General features: G+C 31.9%; 1 protein-coding gene across 5 annotated transcripts in view; it reads left to right on the forward strand.

The window, feature by feature from the left end:
* Positions 1 to 18,244, forward strand: part of axo (axotactin) — a 203,314-nt gene that overhangs the window by 145,830 nt on the left and 39,240 nt on the right. For all 5 annotated transcript variants that reach the window (XM_065505190.1, XM_065505192.1, XM_065505191.1 and 2 more), the window contains exons 13-15: positions 12,706 to 12,953; positions 13,133 to 13,585; positions 17,630 to 17,830. In XM_065505190.1, the coding sequence (XP_065361262.1) occupies positions 12,706 to 12,953; positions 13,133 to 13,585; positions 17,630 to 17,830 (902 nt within the window). The remainder of the gene's footprint in view (positions 1 to 12,705; positions 12,954 to 13,132; positions 13,586 to 17,629; positions 17,831 to 18,244) is intronic.

The following is an 18,244-nucleotide window of genomic DNA, read 5'->3' on the forward strand; positions in this document are numbered from 1 at the left end:
CCGGCATGGTGTAGTGGTTAAAGTGCTTGCCTACAAAACCAAGCACCATGTTCGATCTCTGGCAGAGGACGAAAAATTTAAAATCATGGTTTTCGAGTTTTTAAAATTAACCTCCCACTAAACAATCCATCCAAGAAGCCCCCTGACCACTCCTCCACCTGGAAAAGAGGATAACATCATGGAAAAGGTCAGGCAGATGGCAGCACCATTATCCTAGACCAGCTACAGCAGACCAATCATATACTTAGCTGGATCAACAACGGATTAACGAAACTGACACAAAGCAATAATAACAATCGATTGAATCCCTATGGCAACATCATACATGTATCCGAAGACCCGCTACAGCAGATCAATCATCAACTTAGCCGGAACAACAACCGTTTAAACTGATACAAACAATAACAATCGATTTAATGCCAACACCGTACATGGAGACGCACGATACTCCAATAATTAGTGCAATCTACATGGGAAATACGCGAAAAACAACAACTACTTCAACAATTCGTATAAGATGGGATGCTTTATGGAAGCCAAATGCCCCCAAGTGGGGTAATGGAAAAAAAATATTCCGCCAGGAATTCGTTGGCAGGTAGTAGTTTCCAAAATTATTTTGCCTATAATGTGTTGTGCCGTCGATACTCAAATTTATAGCAAATGCACGCAGAAAAAAAATATAATTGGGCATGGTTGCTGTAACCATTTAAATAGTTTTACAAGATTTTTAACAATATTATAGTCACAGTAACTATTTAAATGATTGTGGTAACCATAATATGGTTAATGCTCAACTATATTTTTTTTTTAAATTCTACCCCTACACCGAACGTGATGAATTTCGAAACTAGTCCATTATGCCGGTCAAATGCTTTCGAAATGTCGAGTGCGACTATCTTACTTTCTCTCATGCGGTCCCCAGTTGAACACTATTGTCTGTCAATCACAAGTCTATTCGATTCCAAATAATTGACAAGGTGATAGTTTAACATGTTCTCCATAACCTTCGAGAGCGCCGAACAAATTGCGATTGAGCGATAATTATCCTTGTCACTCATGGTAAAGGATATAAAAGGAAGGGACTGTAACCGGGTTTCTTTTGTTTTGTTTTGCAAAAACTTTTATTAAAACAATCATTTAATTTTCCCCAATTTGACCAACTAATACAGCATTTCCTGTCAGTATTTTCCTGTCTTAAAATAAAAATTTTTAATTCTTAAAAATTTTAATACAGATTTTTGGAATGGAGAATTTTTTGGGGATATCGATTTTAAGATTGGGGACATGAGGTCAACTTTTGTTTACTGCCAACACTGTGTTCTACATAATTTCAATATATTTCACTGTCTTTCAGACTCTCTCTCATTATTTACAATACTTAGAGTTGGGTTTCTTGCAATATGTAGAACAGATTTTGGATTTTGGAATTCAAATTATGAGACAACTATAATCCGAACAATTTTGTTAATCACTGTACAAATAATGCAATGGCTATTTCCTTTTGTCTAAATACAAGTGTTTGTGCAACTGCATGTTTTATTTTTTGTGTGTTTAAATGCAGTTTTGTGTTTGTGTCTATTTCTCTCTCCTGTTCTCTTTCTCCCTCCCCTCTTCTTGTTTATGTGTATGTATGTGTGTATGTGTGTATTTCACACAGACAATATAAAAGTGCTTAATTGCTTGTGATGGCATTGAATAAATTTTTAATTGTTTAACACTTTACATGTTTACAGCCCCTAATAGGATTTTCACAGTAACGGTCATGTATATATTTGTGTAAATTTTAAACTCTTCGCACAATAAAAAGCCATACTTACACTAACAACAACAGCAGCAACAACAAAAATTTTGTATAAAAATAGAAAACAAAAAGCTTTTAAACGTATGTGTATAGTTGTATGTATATTAGGGTGGCCCCTAATCGATTCCCCAAGTGCTAAAATTGTTCTATGTCATCTAAAAATCAAATATTTTCAAAAAAAATTTGAACAAAATTCCAATTCAAAACAATTTTGTATTTCATTTAAATACCAAAAATCATACCATTTCATGAATAATTTGATTTCTAGATAATGGAGCATCGAAAATAAGGGCCACCCTTATATACACGCTATATAGCAACTCTTTTTGTAGGTAATTTTTTTTGGTTTTCTAGGATATTTACGGCAAAAATAGAATGTTTTTTTTTGTTCCTGTAACAAATTAAAACAAATTTTATTCCTAGAACACAATATAAACTACACAAACATAAATACAACCACACAAATTCATACATACATTTACGTGTGTGTACATAAATAAGCATTCGTATGTGTGCGGCTTAATTTCTATCACAACACATGCAACATTTATGTCAAACACTTTTTGTGTATGTCACCACTACACAGTCTCACACGCACTTGTGATACATGCATGCATGTATGCATCCTCTCAAATACACTTGCAAATTTGCATACATGCAGTTCGTGTTGCATTCACAGTTTGATTTTTCCATGTACTATTCATACAACCTGCACTCTAACTCTTTCTCTTTCACTCTCTATGACATCCGCACACACACACACATTAAAAGTGTTGTTTTGACGGAAATGTAACTGATGGTGAGTGTGACACCATTCAATGCGGAAATTTTCTAACTTGCTATGAGGTCTTTAAAGTATTAATTTATTTTTTTCCAAATTAATTTATTCAAAATTAAATAAATTGTTCAATTAAACAATTCATTAGATAAAAACAACTGGAATTAAAAATATTCGTATACAGATTGAATATTAGGCGGGAATATAATTAAAAACAAAGGATTTACACATACATACAAACTGGTAAAAAGCTTTTTATTTAAATTCTATGTGATTTCCTTAAGATCGTTTTCTCCTGCTTTCATATGAAAAAAGCTTATAAAATTCCCTAACGTTTCTTACTTTTGCTAAAGTATTTCCTTAATCGAATTTTCGAATAATATTACATTCATTTTACTAAAATCCATAACAATATGTATAGCTTAGTACGACATTTTTCATGTTTATTCGGATATTCGAATAACTGCGAATGTCCGAATAAAATTTTATAAAAATAGTATAATTTTTTTTAGCAATATTGTTATTAATATAATATTTGCGTTTTTTTTCGATCGATTATTCGAATATTTATTTAAAAGTTTTTCGAATAATCGTCCAAATTCTATCTCAGCTGTAAATAGCAAGCTCTTATTATTGCTTATATATAAATATAAAACTCATTAAAACTATTTTGCCTTTTTTTGTTTGCATTTTGTTATGGTTACTAGGATTAACGATTATTCGTTTCAGTTTTCGATAAAAGAAATAAAAAAAATAATTTTTTTTTCAAATAAGTTGCCTGAAAATTATAAATTTTTCAGTTTTATTCGATTAATCGAATATTTTTTAATCGGTTTTCCGAATAATCGTTAAAATTTTGAATTTGAACTTAATTTACTATTTTCTTAAATAAATTGTCATGGAAAAATTTTATTTTGCAGTTTTTATTCGATTAATTGAATATTTTATAATCGGTTTTCCGAATAATCGTTAAAATCCTGTCTTTGTATCAAATTTGAATCTGTCTAGATATAAAAATAATATTAATTATACTTTTTTTCTTCTATCGGTTTCTTCTTCGCAATTTTTGATGTTGTTAATATTCGGCCTTAAGATTGTATAAATTCGTTTAAAATTAAGAAAAAAGTGAAAATATAAATTTAGCTTTTTTATTCGATTAGTCGAATCAACGATTATTCGTTTAAATTTTCAAAAAAAAATATTTTAGATAATTTGTTAGGAAAATATAAATTTAGCTGTTTTATTCGATTAATCGTATTTTATTTAATCGTTTTTCCGAATAATCGTCAAAATTTAGTATTTAATTTCAAATTATTTTAGATAAATTTCCATGCTCAATTTAAATTTAGCAGTCTTTATTCGATTAATATTTTTTAATCGGTTTTCCGAATAATCTTTATAATTTTGTCTTTGTATGAAATTTTAATTAAAATTTGTTTTCATATATCGGTTTCTTCTAATTTGCAATTTTTGATGGTGCGCTTATTCAGCCTTAAAATTATTCGTTATTTTGTTACGGTTACTCGGATTAACAATTATTCGTTTAAATTTTAGAAAAAATATTATATATTTTTTTAGATAAGTAGCCAGGAAAATAAAAATTTTACAGTTTTATTCGATTAATCGGTTTTCCGAATAATCGTCTAAATTCTGTAATACATAATTTCAATTATTTTAGATAAATTGTCATGGCAAAATTATATTTTGCAGTTTTTATTCGATTAATTGAATATTTTTTAATCGGTTTTCCGAATAATCGTTAAAATTTAGTCTTTGTATGAAATTTTAATCTGTTATTAAGTTTATAATAATATTAATGTTAATTTTTTGTATCAGTTTTTATTCGATTAATTGAATATATTTTAGTCGTATTTCGAATAATCGTTACAATTTAGTCTTTGTATGAAATTTTATTCTGTTATTAAAGTTTAGGTATAAAATTAATATTGATTATAATTTTTTTCATCCGTCTGTTTCATTTAATTAGCAGTTTTTGATGTTGCGATTATTCGGCTTTAAAATAATTTTTTAATTTCGAATAATCGTCCAAATTCTATATAAATTTTAAATATCAATCTTTTGTGTAAATATAAAACTCATTAAAACTTTTTTTTATTGTTTACCTCTAATTCACATGCAGTTTGTTATGGTTACTAGGATTAACGATTATTCATTACAATTTTCGAAAAAAATATATATATGTTTTTTTAGATAAGGAAAATATAAATGTTGGGGTTTTATTAGTTTAATCGGTTTTCCGAATAATCATCTAATTTGTATTTAATTTCAAATCTTTTCAAATAAATAGTCATGGAATTTTTTTAAATTTTGCACTTTTTATTCGTTTAATTGAATAATTTTTAATCTGTGATTTAATGTTTATATAAATAATGTGAAATTTAACACATTTATTTTTCTCTTAAGCACTATCACCTCATATTTACAATCTTGTGAATAAGAAATTTCAATATAAATTAACATTTCCAAATCCTTGTAAATCTGTACTTATTAAAGTACATAACCTTTTGTAAAAACTTGTTTTATTCACTAGCAATTTCAGGATCATCCACCATCTCATTGTGGTGGATTTAAAAATGACGGTTTTCTGTTTTATTGCTTTTGTTGGAACAACTTTTTTCTAATTCTTTTTAAAGAGAATTTTTTGTTTACCTTAAATTGTAGCACCCTACTTAGTTAGTTGCAAAATATACTTGCAATCATTATTATGAAACACTATTTTATATATTTCACATTTAAACTAGATTATTCAAAAACAAGAAACCGGTTTTTTTTCTTATTTTATATAAAGTATCTGGCGGGAATCAAACTTGAAACGAAATCGAAACTTTTTACAGCTCGTTAATAATGCTTATTTCAAGATTCGCAATGTGAACCATTTTCAAAGGTTGACTTATGAAAATGGAATCCAAAAATAATACAATGTGAATAAAGGAAATACCTTTTCTGTTAAGACGATCAGAAATGATCAGAAAGTTGTCTTATTCCTAACCACTTGCTCTATCGTAGAAGCATTAGAATAGGACATTTCACAGTTAATCTAAACCGATTTTTTACATTTTCTCTTTAGTTTGTTTATATGCAAACATATTTAGTTTTGCTTTTCTATTCTTTATTCTTCAACAAACACACTCATACATACAATTACTGGCACAAACACACATACTCAGACATACATTTGCACATGTATAAACTTCCATACGTACCCAGCAGATCTAGGAGGTAGTTCCAAACTATTGACTTTATCGTCATTTAGGGTGACAACTAGTTACATTACGAGCTAACTGACTAGTTATTTTAACACGTACATGTCCTAAGCAGGGAGTCAATTGACCTTTTTTGATTACAACGAGACTGGCTGATAGCTGAAAGAGACTATACTCTAGGTTACTAAGAGACACTAAAGTGACTATTGACTTCATGCTATGTTACATGGGATATCAGTTTACTTAAGCAAAAATAAAAATAAACTATGTGAATTATATCAACACAATTTGTTTAAAACAAGTTTGTAGGAATTACTCACAAAACGTTTAAAATAACTACACTCTAGATTACTTAAAAACACATTATCTCTGCACTACAAAGAGCACATACCTATTAAATGACATAAAATATATGAATTAGAGCCAGCCAAGTGATCAGACATTAGTGACAATTATTGTCTATAAGGGATACATTGACTACTTGCTTAACTGCTGGGTATGTATGCAAAATGAACGAACACACATTCATATAAAAAATGTATGCTAATGACTTAATAGGATGTTGGTGACTTTGTCAGCGCATTCTGGGTTGACGGAATTAGTACGTGTGAGAGTGTATGAGTGTATTTTGTGTATGTAAAGGGTTTTCCAATAGGGACTTCAGAACTTTCACAATCGAAAGCGGACATAATGTTGAAGCTATATCTGTCGATTTGACCGTCATTTGTGTCAACGAATGTAGCGTTCAACAACACTTGCAAATTATCAAATTATTTTTATCAAAATGTATGTTCTGTTCGGGCAACGTTCCGATCACTTCGCCCATTTTACGGATGAGTCCCATTTCTGGATGAATGAGTACGTCTACAAACAAAATTGTCGAATTTGGAACGATACCAATCCACATGATATACAAGAGCATCCAATGCATTTGGGCTGTCGGCCAGCACTATAGGTCGACTATTACCAACTTCTTTTGGACTTAATTGAATGATGTAGATACCTACGATACCTAAGCTGTTGATACCTACTGCATAAACGATTTGATATGAACTGTACACCAGCTTTTTCTTGTAGAGTTTTCTTAAGTCCCAGTCCTATGCGAATAAGCGAAAAACCACAGTGGCCCTAAGGCCAACATAACCCATGCCATCGTTCAAATTCCGTCTTATTTATGCGCCCGAGTCATGGAAAATTGGACAATACGGATGCGCATCACCCAGCGAAGACGCGGTAGTCATCTGCACGAAATTATTTGGTGCTAAATAGCTGGGTTATAAGAGATGGCTTATCTTTTGAATGCGGTTTTTGTTTTTAATAACTTATATGTCATTTTGAAGGGTATTTATTACTGTGGCCCCGTTTATATGGAGAAAAAATAAGGTATCGATGTTCCCGCCTAAAACGAAAATTTTATTCATTCTAAGACTACGTTTTGAAATGTTTTCGCCCTGTGGTCAATATTTGGCGAGCTGGATCAAAGGATAAATAGGTCCTTTTTTGAGGTTTTTTAAATTTTTTCCATATTTCTTCCAATGGAAGTATATGTAAATTTGATATCATATAAAAGGTCTTTAAGAGACGCATTCAATAGGTTATTAGAAACTTAAAAAAAACATTTTTAATTTAAATTTAAATATTCCTAGTGTAACAAAAAAAAGCGTATGAAATTATACATCGATGGAGAGCTTATAAAACTTGAGTTATTTTGGTGCTCATTACATATACTATGAATTGAGTATACAGAGATTGTCAGATAGGGATGAAATTAGGTTTAAACAAATTTGAATAAACATTGAACTGGACTGAATATTAAAAAACGAGAAAAACCATTTCGGTGAAATTACATCATGTTTATGATCAAGAAATTTCATCTATGTATTTGAATAAATTCTATGAACAAATTAAAAAAAAATAAAATTTTGTCGAAAATTTTTAAAATTTGTAAATTAGAAATTATTTTTTTTAAATTTCTAATATCCAATTGAATACGTCTCTCAAAGACCTTTCATATGATACCAAATTTACATTTACTTCCTTTGGAAGAAACATGGAAAAAACGTAAAAAACCACAAAAAAGGACCTTTATATCCTTTGATTCAGCTCGCCAAATATTGACCCAAGGGCGAAAAAATTTCAAAACGTAGTCTTAGAATGAATGAAATTTTCAATTTAGTAGGGAACATCCGTAACTTTAATTTCGGCCACCCTAGTATACATCTGTCATTTATTCTCACTTAGTTATTGAACATTATAGTTTAAACAACTAAGTTTTTTTGCTTCCACAATGTCGAATTTTGCACCAACAAAGCGTCATGGCTTTTCTTCTTTAATTTGAATAAAAGTACCGCTGAAACACACCGACTGCTCACCGAAGCTTATGTTATTCCTTCGGTTTCAGCATGCGAAAGATGGTTTATACGGTTCAGAAGTGGTGATTTTGACACGGAAGACAAAGATCGCCCAGCCCAGCCAAACAAGCTTGAGATTGTTATTAAACTCAACAAGAGCTTGCAAAATCATTGGGAGCTACTCAAGCAGTAATTCAAAAATATTTGTGAACAACATGATTCATCGAAAAGCTATGAAATGGGATACCATACGAATAGAAGCTGCGAGAGCTTGAAAGACGATTTTGCATGTTCGAAATGACGCTTGAACGCTATAGAAGAAAAACGATTTGGCACCATTTCATTACATGCGATGAAAATTGGAATCATTACGATAACGCTAGGACCCTTTTGCTCCCAGGTCAGGTTTCAGCAATTCATAAAAGAGCCTTTTGCTCCCACCAAATACAGATCACTACCTTAGCGCCGTAAGAGATCACACACGATCACTTACGCTTCGCTCATCGCAAGTAATGATTTGGTGCAAAAATGATTTTCTTTTATGAACGGCCTGTCCGACTACTATTTGTTTCAATCGATGCAGAACGCTATCTCTGGGATATGCTTATTTTTGGAACAGAGTATCCGAAATTGGCTTGATTTGTTCTTGGCCTTAAAAGATGTGCAGTTCCTTTGGCTAGTAATCCATATGTTGCCAGAAAAATGTGAAAAGGTTATAGCTAATAATGGCCAATACTTTGAATAAATTTACCATTTCGAAATAATTGAGTTTAAAATGTTTGTGTTAGTAGACATCTAGAACAAAAGTAATATTTCAAATTATCTTTTGACCCACTTTGTGGAAGTAGAATTTCACCAAATTTTGAACACATATAGAATCAGTAGATTCTTATTATGCAATAAAAAAAACAAGTAAGAAAGTATGGTCGGTCAAGCCTTACCATATAATACCCTACACCAAGTAAATGAGTAAAAATATTTTTCTTTTAAAATATCAATAATTTATATTCGTGAGTGATTTTCGGAAGTGGGTCTAATATGGGAGCTATGACCAATTATGGACCGATCACCATAAAATTAGGTCGTATGATTTATGTCTGTATTAAAGGTAACTATGTTGAATTTTGGGTGTATACCAACATTTTTAAGTGATTTAAGCACGTTAAAGTGATTTTCGGAAGCGGGTCTATATGGGAGCTATGACTAATTATGGACCGATCGTAACAAAATTTGGTGACATGAATTTTGTATATATAAAACTTATTTGAAGCGAAATTTGTGTAGATACATATATAAATTAAACATTTATGATCGATAAAGTCCAATTTCGAGAGGACATTTGTATGGGGGCTAGGTGAAATAATGAACCGATTTCAGCCAGTTTCAATAGGCTTGGTCCTTGGGCAGAAAAAATTATATGTACCAAATTTGATCGAAACATCTTCAAAATTGCGAGCTGTACTCTGAGCACAAGGTTAATCGACTCAGAAAGTGATTCTAAGTCGATCGGTATACTTTAAGGTGGGTGTTAGACCAATATTTTTGGGCGTTACACACATCTGCATTAGAGTGACAGCCGATTTTTTTTTTTTAGATTTCAAAGAGTGCCGGGTGGAATATTGTGACACTAGGCCTAAATGTTAAGTGCTGAAAATTTGAGCCAAATCGGGCAACGATTTCTGGACGCGCATCGAGGTCAAAGTTCAGATATATGCAAAATTTTACTGATAATATGGAATAAATAGGTGAAACTCGTTAACTTTATGCATTGTTTTCTAGAAATGTGTAGATTTATTTATATTAATGAATATTACATTAAAAAAAAATTTTGGAAATTAACCCTGTATCTCCTTTGGTTCAAAATGACCCAAAAACTGTATTATCGCCAAAATTAGAGAAAAATGCAAATTTTTCAGTTTTTGAAAAAATTTTGCTACTAAATAAATACTTTTGCAATTGAATGCAAAAGAATCGAAATATGTACGTAATTATCGTTGTAATGAGATATAAATGACAAAATTTGATTAAAAAATTTCAAAGTTATTACAAATTCGCCAGACCATTAACGTGTTTCAGGCCAATTGAACAAAAAATTTAGGAAAAAAATTAAGATATTTCGAGAAAAATTAAAATAAAAGCTCATTTTTACTTAAAATATGTCCATATTTACTTGTATATGAGTTTTTGTCTTCGTAGGATATCGTTAACCTATTCGCAGGTAAGGCCAAAAAAAATAATTTTTTTTAACGGCTGTTTCAAAACTCCATTTTCAAATTTTTAAAAATTTTGTTAAACAAATTTCAGATTTTTTCGATCATCACATTGGGGTTTATTGAGATCAAAATAGGGAATAAAAATATGAAAAAATTATGTCAATACCTCTTACAGTTTTTCCGTACCTGCGATTTAAATTTTGCGTTTTTCAAGAAAAACTAATTTTTTGTCCATATTTAGGCGAATGAGTCCAATTTCCTTACTGTTATAAATTTTAAGTAAAACCTATTCATAATATTATAGTCCTTGTAATTCTAAATATGTTCTGAAAGTTTTACTAAAATCGGAAAACGATAACCTTTGAATCGTGAAGGTCAAAGGTCAAATTTTTCAATATTTGGAATTTTTCATGGAGAGATAGCGAAATGTTATATATTTTTGGGCCGATTTTCATGAAACTTGAGGAAAATATATATTGGTATCTAGCATTTACAACAACAGTGCAAAAATGGATTTTAACCTTTAAGAGGACTTGGGGTCAAAATGGTTGTGTTTTTCGTGATTTTAAAAGTTGAGGGTAATTTGAACCCCAAGTGCTGCTAAGGGTTAATTTCAATTTTTGAGCTGTTATTTAAAATTCTGGACTTTATGTTATATTTTCCTTAAGTTGCGTTAAAATCGGCCCAAAAATATATAACATTTCGCTATCTTTTCATTAGAAATTCCAAATATTGAAAAATTTGACCTTTGACCTTCACGATTTAAAGGTTATCGTTTTCCGATTTTAGTAAAACTTTCAGAACATATTTAGAATTACAAGGACTATAATATTGTGAATAGGTTTTACTTAAAATTTATAACAGTATGGAAATTGGACTCATTCGCCTAAATATGGACAAAAAATTAGTTTTTCTTGAAAAACGCAAAATTTAAATCGCAGGTACGGAAAAACTGTAAGAGGTATTGACATAATTTTTTCATATTTTTATTCCCTATTTTGATCTCAATAAACCCCAATGTGATGATCGAAAAAATCTGAAATTTGTTAAACAAAATTTTTAAAAATTTGAAAATGGAGTTTTGAAACAGCCGTTAAAAAAAATTATTTTTTTTGGCCTTACCTGCGAATAGGTTAACGATATCCTACGAAGACAAAAACTCATATACAAGTAAATATGGACATATTTTAAGTAAAAATGAGCTTTTATTTTAATTTTTCTCGAAATATCTTAATTTTTTTCCTAAATTTTTTGTTCAATTGGCCTGAAACACGTTAATGGTCTGGCGAATTTGTAATAACTTTGAAATTTTTTAATCAAATTATGTCATTTATATCTCATTACAACGATAATTACGTACATATTTCGATTCTTTTACATTCAATTGCAAAAGTATTTATTTAGTAGCAAAATTTTTTCAAAAACTGAAAAATTTGCATTTTTCTCTAATTTTGGCGATAATACAGTTTTTGGGTCATTTTGAACCAAAGGAGATACAGGGCTAATTTCCAAAATTTTTTTTTTAATGTAATATTCATTAATATAAATAAATCTACACATTTCTAGAAAACAATGCAGAAAGTTAACGAGTTTCACCTATTTATTCCATATTAACAGTAAAATTTTGCATATATCTGAACTTTGACCTCGATGCGCGTCCAGAAATCGTTGCCCGATTTGGCTCAAATTTTCAGCACTTAACATTTAGGCCTAGTGTCACAATATTCCACCCGGCACTCTTCAAAATTTTAACAAAAATTTTTTTCCATACAACTGATTGTCACTCTAATCTGCATAAACGCATAATACCCTCCCCACTATGGTGGTGTAGGGTATAATAATGGTGTATATGCTTATACACCATTGTTTTATTGAGGGGACGATATATTCCATACATAATTGCATCGATAGACCTTTTAAACGAATAAATACATCACACACACTTTGTTTTATTTAAATTTAATGATAGGAAGTGCTTAACGGGAGACCCTTTATATGTATGTATTGTGTATGAATATACATTTGCAAGTATTTATGTATGTATGCGAGATAGTAAAAGTGTTGACATCAATTTACAGCGAGTGTTTGTGAGCGAATACTTAATGTTGCATTTAATTCAATTTTCATTCAAATTGGTTTAAATATACTATGTACTCTTTTTCCTGTTCTCTTTAGTTTTTTGTTTTTTTTTTGTGTTTTGTGCATTTTCCAGCATACACAAATTAAAATACTCATACAAATTAACAATCTTTTAAATGAAGAGTTTAAGTATTTTTTTATATTCAATGCAATCCTTTTTTTATTTTTTTTATAACGATTTTACATTTTAATTTTCCAGCGAACTCTTAAAGAAATTATCGGTAAAAGCTGGTTTAATTGGTTGTTTCCGTGGCCTGGTGGTAAACGGTGAAATACTCGATATCTACAGTTACATGTCCGTACATTTATCAGAAATTATTAAGGACTGTAAGCCATCCTGTGTACCGAATCCCTGTAAAAATGGTGCCGAATGTAAGGAGCTGTGGAGTACATTCAAGTGTGTGTGCAATAATGCTTGGGCGCATATTGGTGAATTCTGTGAAACTAGTAAGTAGACAGGGGTAATGCAATTACATATCAATAAAAATGCATTGATTTCCATCCCACACATTTATTCACTTTATACATATAAACTACTCATAGTTACAAGCGAGTAATAAAACACACACAATAAACAAAATGTAGCACTTATTTCAATGTTCTTCTTATTTTATTTCTTGCCGCAGATATTAATGAAAAGGCTCTTACTTTCATTAATCGCGAATCATTTCTGATGCGTAATTACTTGAGTGCCACTGCACAGCCCACCGCTTTAATGGGCTTTGTTGAGGATGAACGCGAAACGCTAAAGGGCATACTGCTCTACGATATACTCATTAATCTGCGAACATACGATACAAACTCCTTGGTCCTGTACGCCAATGATCATTACAATAATTTTGTACATTTGTACATAAATGATGGACGCGAAATTGTCTTTTTATATAATTATGGCGATGAAATTGTCAATCTGACAGTGGTCGATGATAGTGTCAGCACTTTGATGAGCATACAGATTGCAATTATACGTGAAGAACATCAGACGCGTATGCATGTGAACGAGCAGAGTGTGAGCGTTGACCGTGGCACATCGCTGCTGGACGAGTATGCGAATAAACCATGGTCAAATCCAGAGAAAGGTAAAAGATTTTTGTGGTTGCATTAATGGTTGAATTAATGGTTGTTTAAGATGTGATTAAATAATTTTAATGAATAAATAAGAACTGAATGAAGAGTATTAAAAGTAGTGGTAGAGTTTCGCCATAACTTACATTGTCACAATGTTTATGGATATTATGACATAACAAAAAGTGTGAGGTATGTGAAAACATTGTTATAAATATCATAGGTTATCAATCGTCCAGATTATGGTGTGACATACCAACTAGTCTTTCTTCCTTTATTTTAGTATGAAAACATTAGAGAGAATTATTGATAAATGTATTCCAGATATTGAAGACTATTTGGAATAGTCAAGATTCATATACGAAACGGAAATCCGATCTGCTATTCATTACATTGCAATGGGTCCCCTGTTTAGGATATTTGTTTTTCATAAAAATGTTTAAATTCAGGTAATAACTCAGAAAGTGATTCTCGATCGGTCAATCGGTAATAATTTAAAGTGGATGTTAGATTAAAATTTTTGGGCGTTACAAACATCAGCACAAATGCATAATACCCTCCATACTATGGTGGTGTAGGTTATAAACACGTCATTTAGTTTGTGTTTGACATCCATTGATATCAGACTACCGCGTGACTTGATGAGAATTGGAAAATAGTGTATTTCGTGTGCTCTTTAAGCACTATTTTCTTCAGTAAAAAACCATCACTCCAACCATGGCTAAGCTTGATAAATACTATGGGAACTCTGCACCATAAATTTCAATGGTAAACGACTCGTTTACTGAATTCGGTTGTGGTCGTATAAGCACTGAAGATGCCGAACTTTCTGATAATCCAGTTGAGGTCTCTATACCCGAAGCAATTGAAAAAATTAACGATATGGTGTTGCCGGTCAGAGATTGATAGTGCTAGAGATTGTGGAAGATAAAGACATCTTCGGTTGTGGTCATATAAGCACTGAAGATGCCGAACTTTCTGATAACCCAGTTGAAGTCTTTATACCCGAAGCAATTGAAAAAATTAACGATATGGTGTTGCCGGTCAGAGATTGATAGTGCTAGAGATTGTGGAAGATATATACATCACATGGTTCTGTAGTTTCAATTTTAAATGATCACTTGGGTATGAGAAAGCTAATCGCAAGATGAGTGCGTCGTTTGCTCATAATCAGGTGCACACATCTGCAGTTTACATGTCAAAAATCCATGAATTAGGCTTCGAATTGCTCCCTCATCCGCTCTATTCTTCGGATATAGCCCCGAGTGAATATTTGTTGTTTCCAAACCCTGAAGAAATGGCTCGGAGGAATAAGATTTGAATCCAACGATGAAATCATCTCACATACAAATACCAATTTTGATGATCTCGACAAATCTTAATTCTTGGAAGGGATAAATAAATTGGAGTAACGTTGCAGAAAGTATACTGAGCTCAAAGGAGAAATTTTAAATGATTTTTAGTCCATAAACCTATGTTTCATTCAAAAAGTCACGGACTTTTCGTATATTTATACATTTTTCTAGCCTCTCTAACAATTTGCCTTCAGCATATATGTGCTGGTCGGCCTCTTCTGCGACTGCCCAGAGGTTTCCATTCTATAGTATTCCTGGCAATATCGGATAATGGCTTACGGAGTGTGTGTCCAATCCAGTTCGACTTTCTTATCTGTATTTCTACATACAACGGTATTTGACACGTTTCAGCCCACAAATTATTGTTTGTAATGGTTCGTGTAGAGATGATTCGTAGAACTATTCGGAGAGATTCATTAAAGCAAACTTGCAAAGTGTTAATGTCCCGAGAAAGTTGCACAGCCATATAACAGAGTTGATTTTACGTTTCTATTGAAGATGTTGATTTTAACACGCCGTGATATTGATTACGTTTTCCATACTTTGCTGAGCTGGCCAAAAGATTGTGTGTCTTTATTCAGCATACAATGATCCCCCAGTTCGGTTTATAACAGCTCCGAGGTAACCGAATGTTTCAACTTCTTCTAATAGTTCACTACATAGAATAAATGTATAGAACGGAAGGAGAGAGTAAAATATTACTCTCTTTTCACACATACGGGTGATATAAAAACAAAATACATGCAATACATTCTCATAAACTAGGTTTCTGACAAGAGACTTAGGTTTTTGGCTCTCAGTTACCTATCTAGTTGTTGTCTATGGTTCACTATTTATTAGAAAGAGATTCAAGTTTCCAGAATTTATTCTCATAAATTTGGTATTTTTTATATTGATTTTCAGTCCGACTTTCTCTGATATGTAGGTGAGTCGCCTTAGTTGTGTGGCCATGTCAGTATAGCTATGACAGAGAATCCATATAGCGTCTGCATATTCGAGGTCCTCCAACCTTTTATTCAGCCTCCATACGATCCCGCGGTTTCCCATTATTGCCTGGTGCATCACACTATCCAGCAATATATTGAACAGCAGTGGAGATATACACACCCTTGACGAACAACAGTGCCAACCTCAATTTTACGACTAAGCATGCCATCCTGTAGAATTCGACAGCTTGCCCCGGTGTACATACTTTTTATTAATTGGAGGCCTTCTCGAAATCAATAAAGATAAGGTGCAGAGGAGACCTCTATTCAACAGACTGCTCTACGATTACTCTTAATGAGTTTATATGGTCCACGCACGACTTGTTAGGGCAAAATCCAACCTGTTGTTTCCCTAAATTTGGCATTAATTCGTCAGATAACCTTTTGGTTATAACGTGAGATAAGACTTTATTCAGCATGCTTAGTAAAGTGATTTCCCGCCAGTTCACAGGTCATTTCTGCCGTCGTTCCAGTGTTTGCCTTAAGTAGTTCTGAAGAATTATTGTCGCTGCCTGGGCTTTTGTTGTTCTTAAACGATTTAATGGCAAGTATAATCTCAGGAATTACTGGAGCAGTAATGCTGATATTTAAAAGTGTATTATGATGAAGACAATCGCATATAGCCGGAGTTATCCGAGGGCATGAGGAGAACACTTCAGAGAAGTGTGTAGCCCACAGTTCAGTTTGTTCGTCTTTAGAGATAATACGTGTGCCGGAGTTATCCCTTATTGGTTTGGTGGAGACTGAAGGGTCTCGACTTTGAGACCCTATAACTCACCTCGTCTTCTTACAGGATGATCACAAGTTTAATTTTCTTAAATTCAAAGTCGTCCTCTACGATTCGTTCACATATAATTTTGCAATCCTACCAGTAGCTTAGATGATTCGGAGTTATTACCACTTTTTTTCGATCGACCCCACAAACATATATTTGTTTACAGTAACCATATATATGGTTGATACAATCATGAGAATCGTAAATTAACCATATTATGTTAACCACAATCATGTAAATGGTTACTGTAACTATAATATAGTTAAAAAACTTGTAACAATATTGAAATGGTTACAGTAACCATGCCCAACTATATTTTTTCTCTGCGTGTGTGATCAACTTAAACTAAATTTTGTATTTAGTCGTAAATTCGATGATAACAAATATTGCCGTATTTCCAACTACAGGCTTTAAAATTAACTAAATTGCCTTAATAAATTTCATGGAAACTTAAATTAATTGGCTTTCGCAAAACGTTTCCTTAGTGTACTCCGGTGACAACACTTAACACAATTTCTTTAATTGGAAAATATCTCTTTATCAAAATTGTAAACCACAAATGCTTTGCAGAATTCAACACATCTATGAGCACTTTATCAAAGTGATTTCAATTACATAAACCTCAAATACAGTTAAGTACAACAACCGACATAATTTCCTTTTAATTCTCTGTCCAACACCATTAATTATGTATTAGTAGAGATGAACAGAGAGAGGAAGAGAGAGTAATACCCGATAAATGATGTTTATAATGGCATTACGTTTGATTCATTCTTCAGATTCTTGCATTCTTTCCTTGAATTTTATCTTAAAAGTAGCAGGCAATAACATACAAGTACAAGTAACGCAGATAAGCTTAAATATCTGCAGATTATTTCGTTGTTGTTTTTTGTTTTCCTTTTTTTGGAAAATGTTTATTAATTCCCTGATTTTCTTTTACAGAGGTTTTGTCACCACATCGTCCACCCGCACCACCAACCGAATATTTTCAATTCAATATTGGCGGTTATGATCCAGCAAATTTATTGCGTACAAATCCTGATGCACCAGCTCTAGAAGGTTATATTGGTTGTGTACGTGGCCTAAAAATTGGTTCGAATCTTATTGATTTAGCTGACATTAATGAAAGGAATATTGCACCAAGTAAGTAAGATGCATACATGTGATTGGGTTTGGGGTTGAGTGATATTGGGATATTGGAATATTGTATGTATGAATGTATTGTGGCTTTAGTGTATGAGATGAGATTGTACAAATTATTACTAAAGAAAATTCAATACAGCCACAACGGCTAAAGCTGCTACTGCTAGTAGCAGCAGTAGCAGCAGCAATAGTAACAAATATGAATGCAAACTGCTAGTCGTACACTCGAATGCATGTTGACATTATGAATTTATTATCCTTTACAATATTTGTTTGTAATTTCCTTTATGGTTACCCCCAAAGTGTTTGAGAGAGGAACATGCATACAATACGGATACACACGTAAGAAAATAAATACATACATATGTATGTCATTCATATGTATGCATATTGTAGTATAGTATGTGTGTATGC

This window comes from Calliphora vicina, chromosome 3, assembly GCF_958450345.1.
Source record: "Calliphora vicina chromosome 3, idCalVici1.1, whole genome shotgun sequence".
NCBI lineage: Eukaryota > Metazoa > Arthropoda > Insecta > Diptera > Calliphoridae > Calliphora > Calliphora vicina.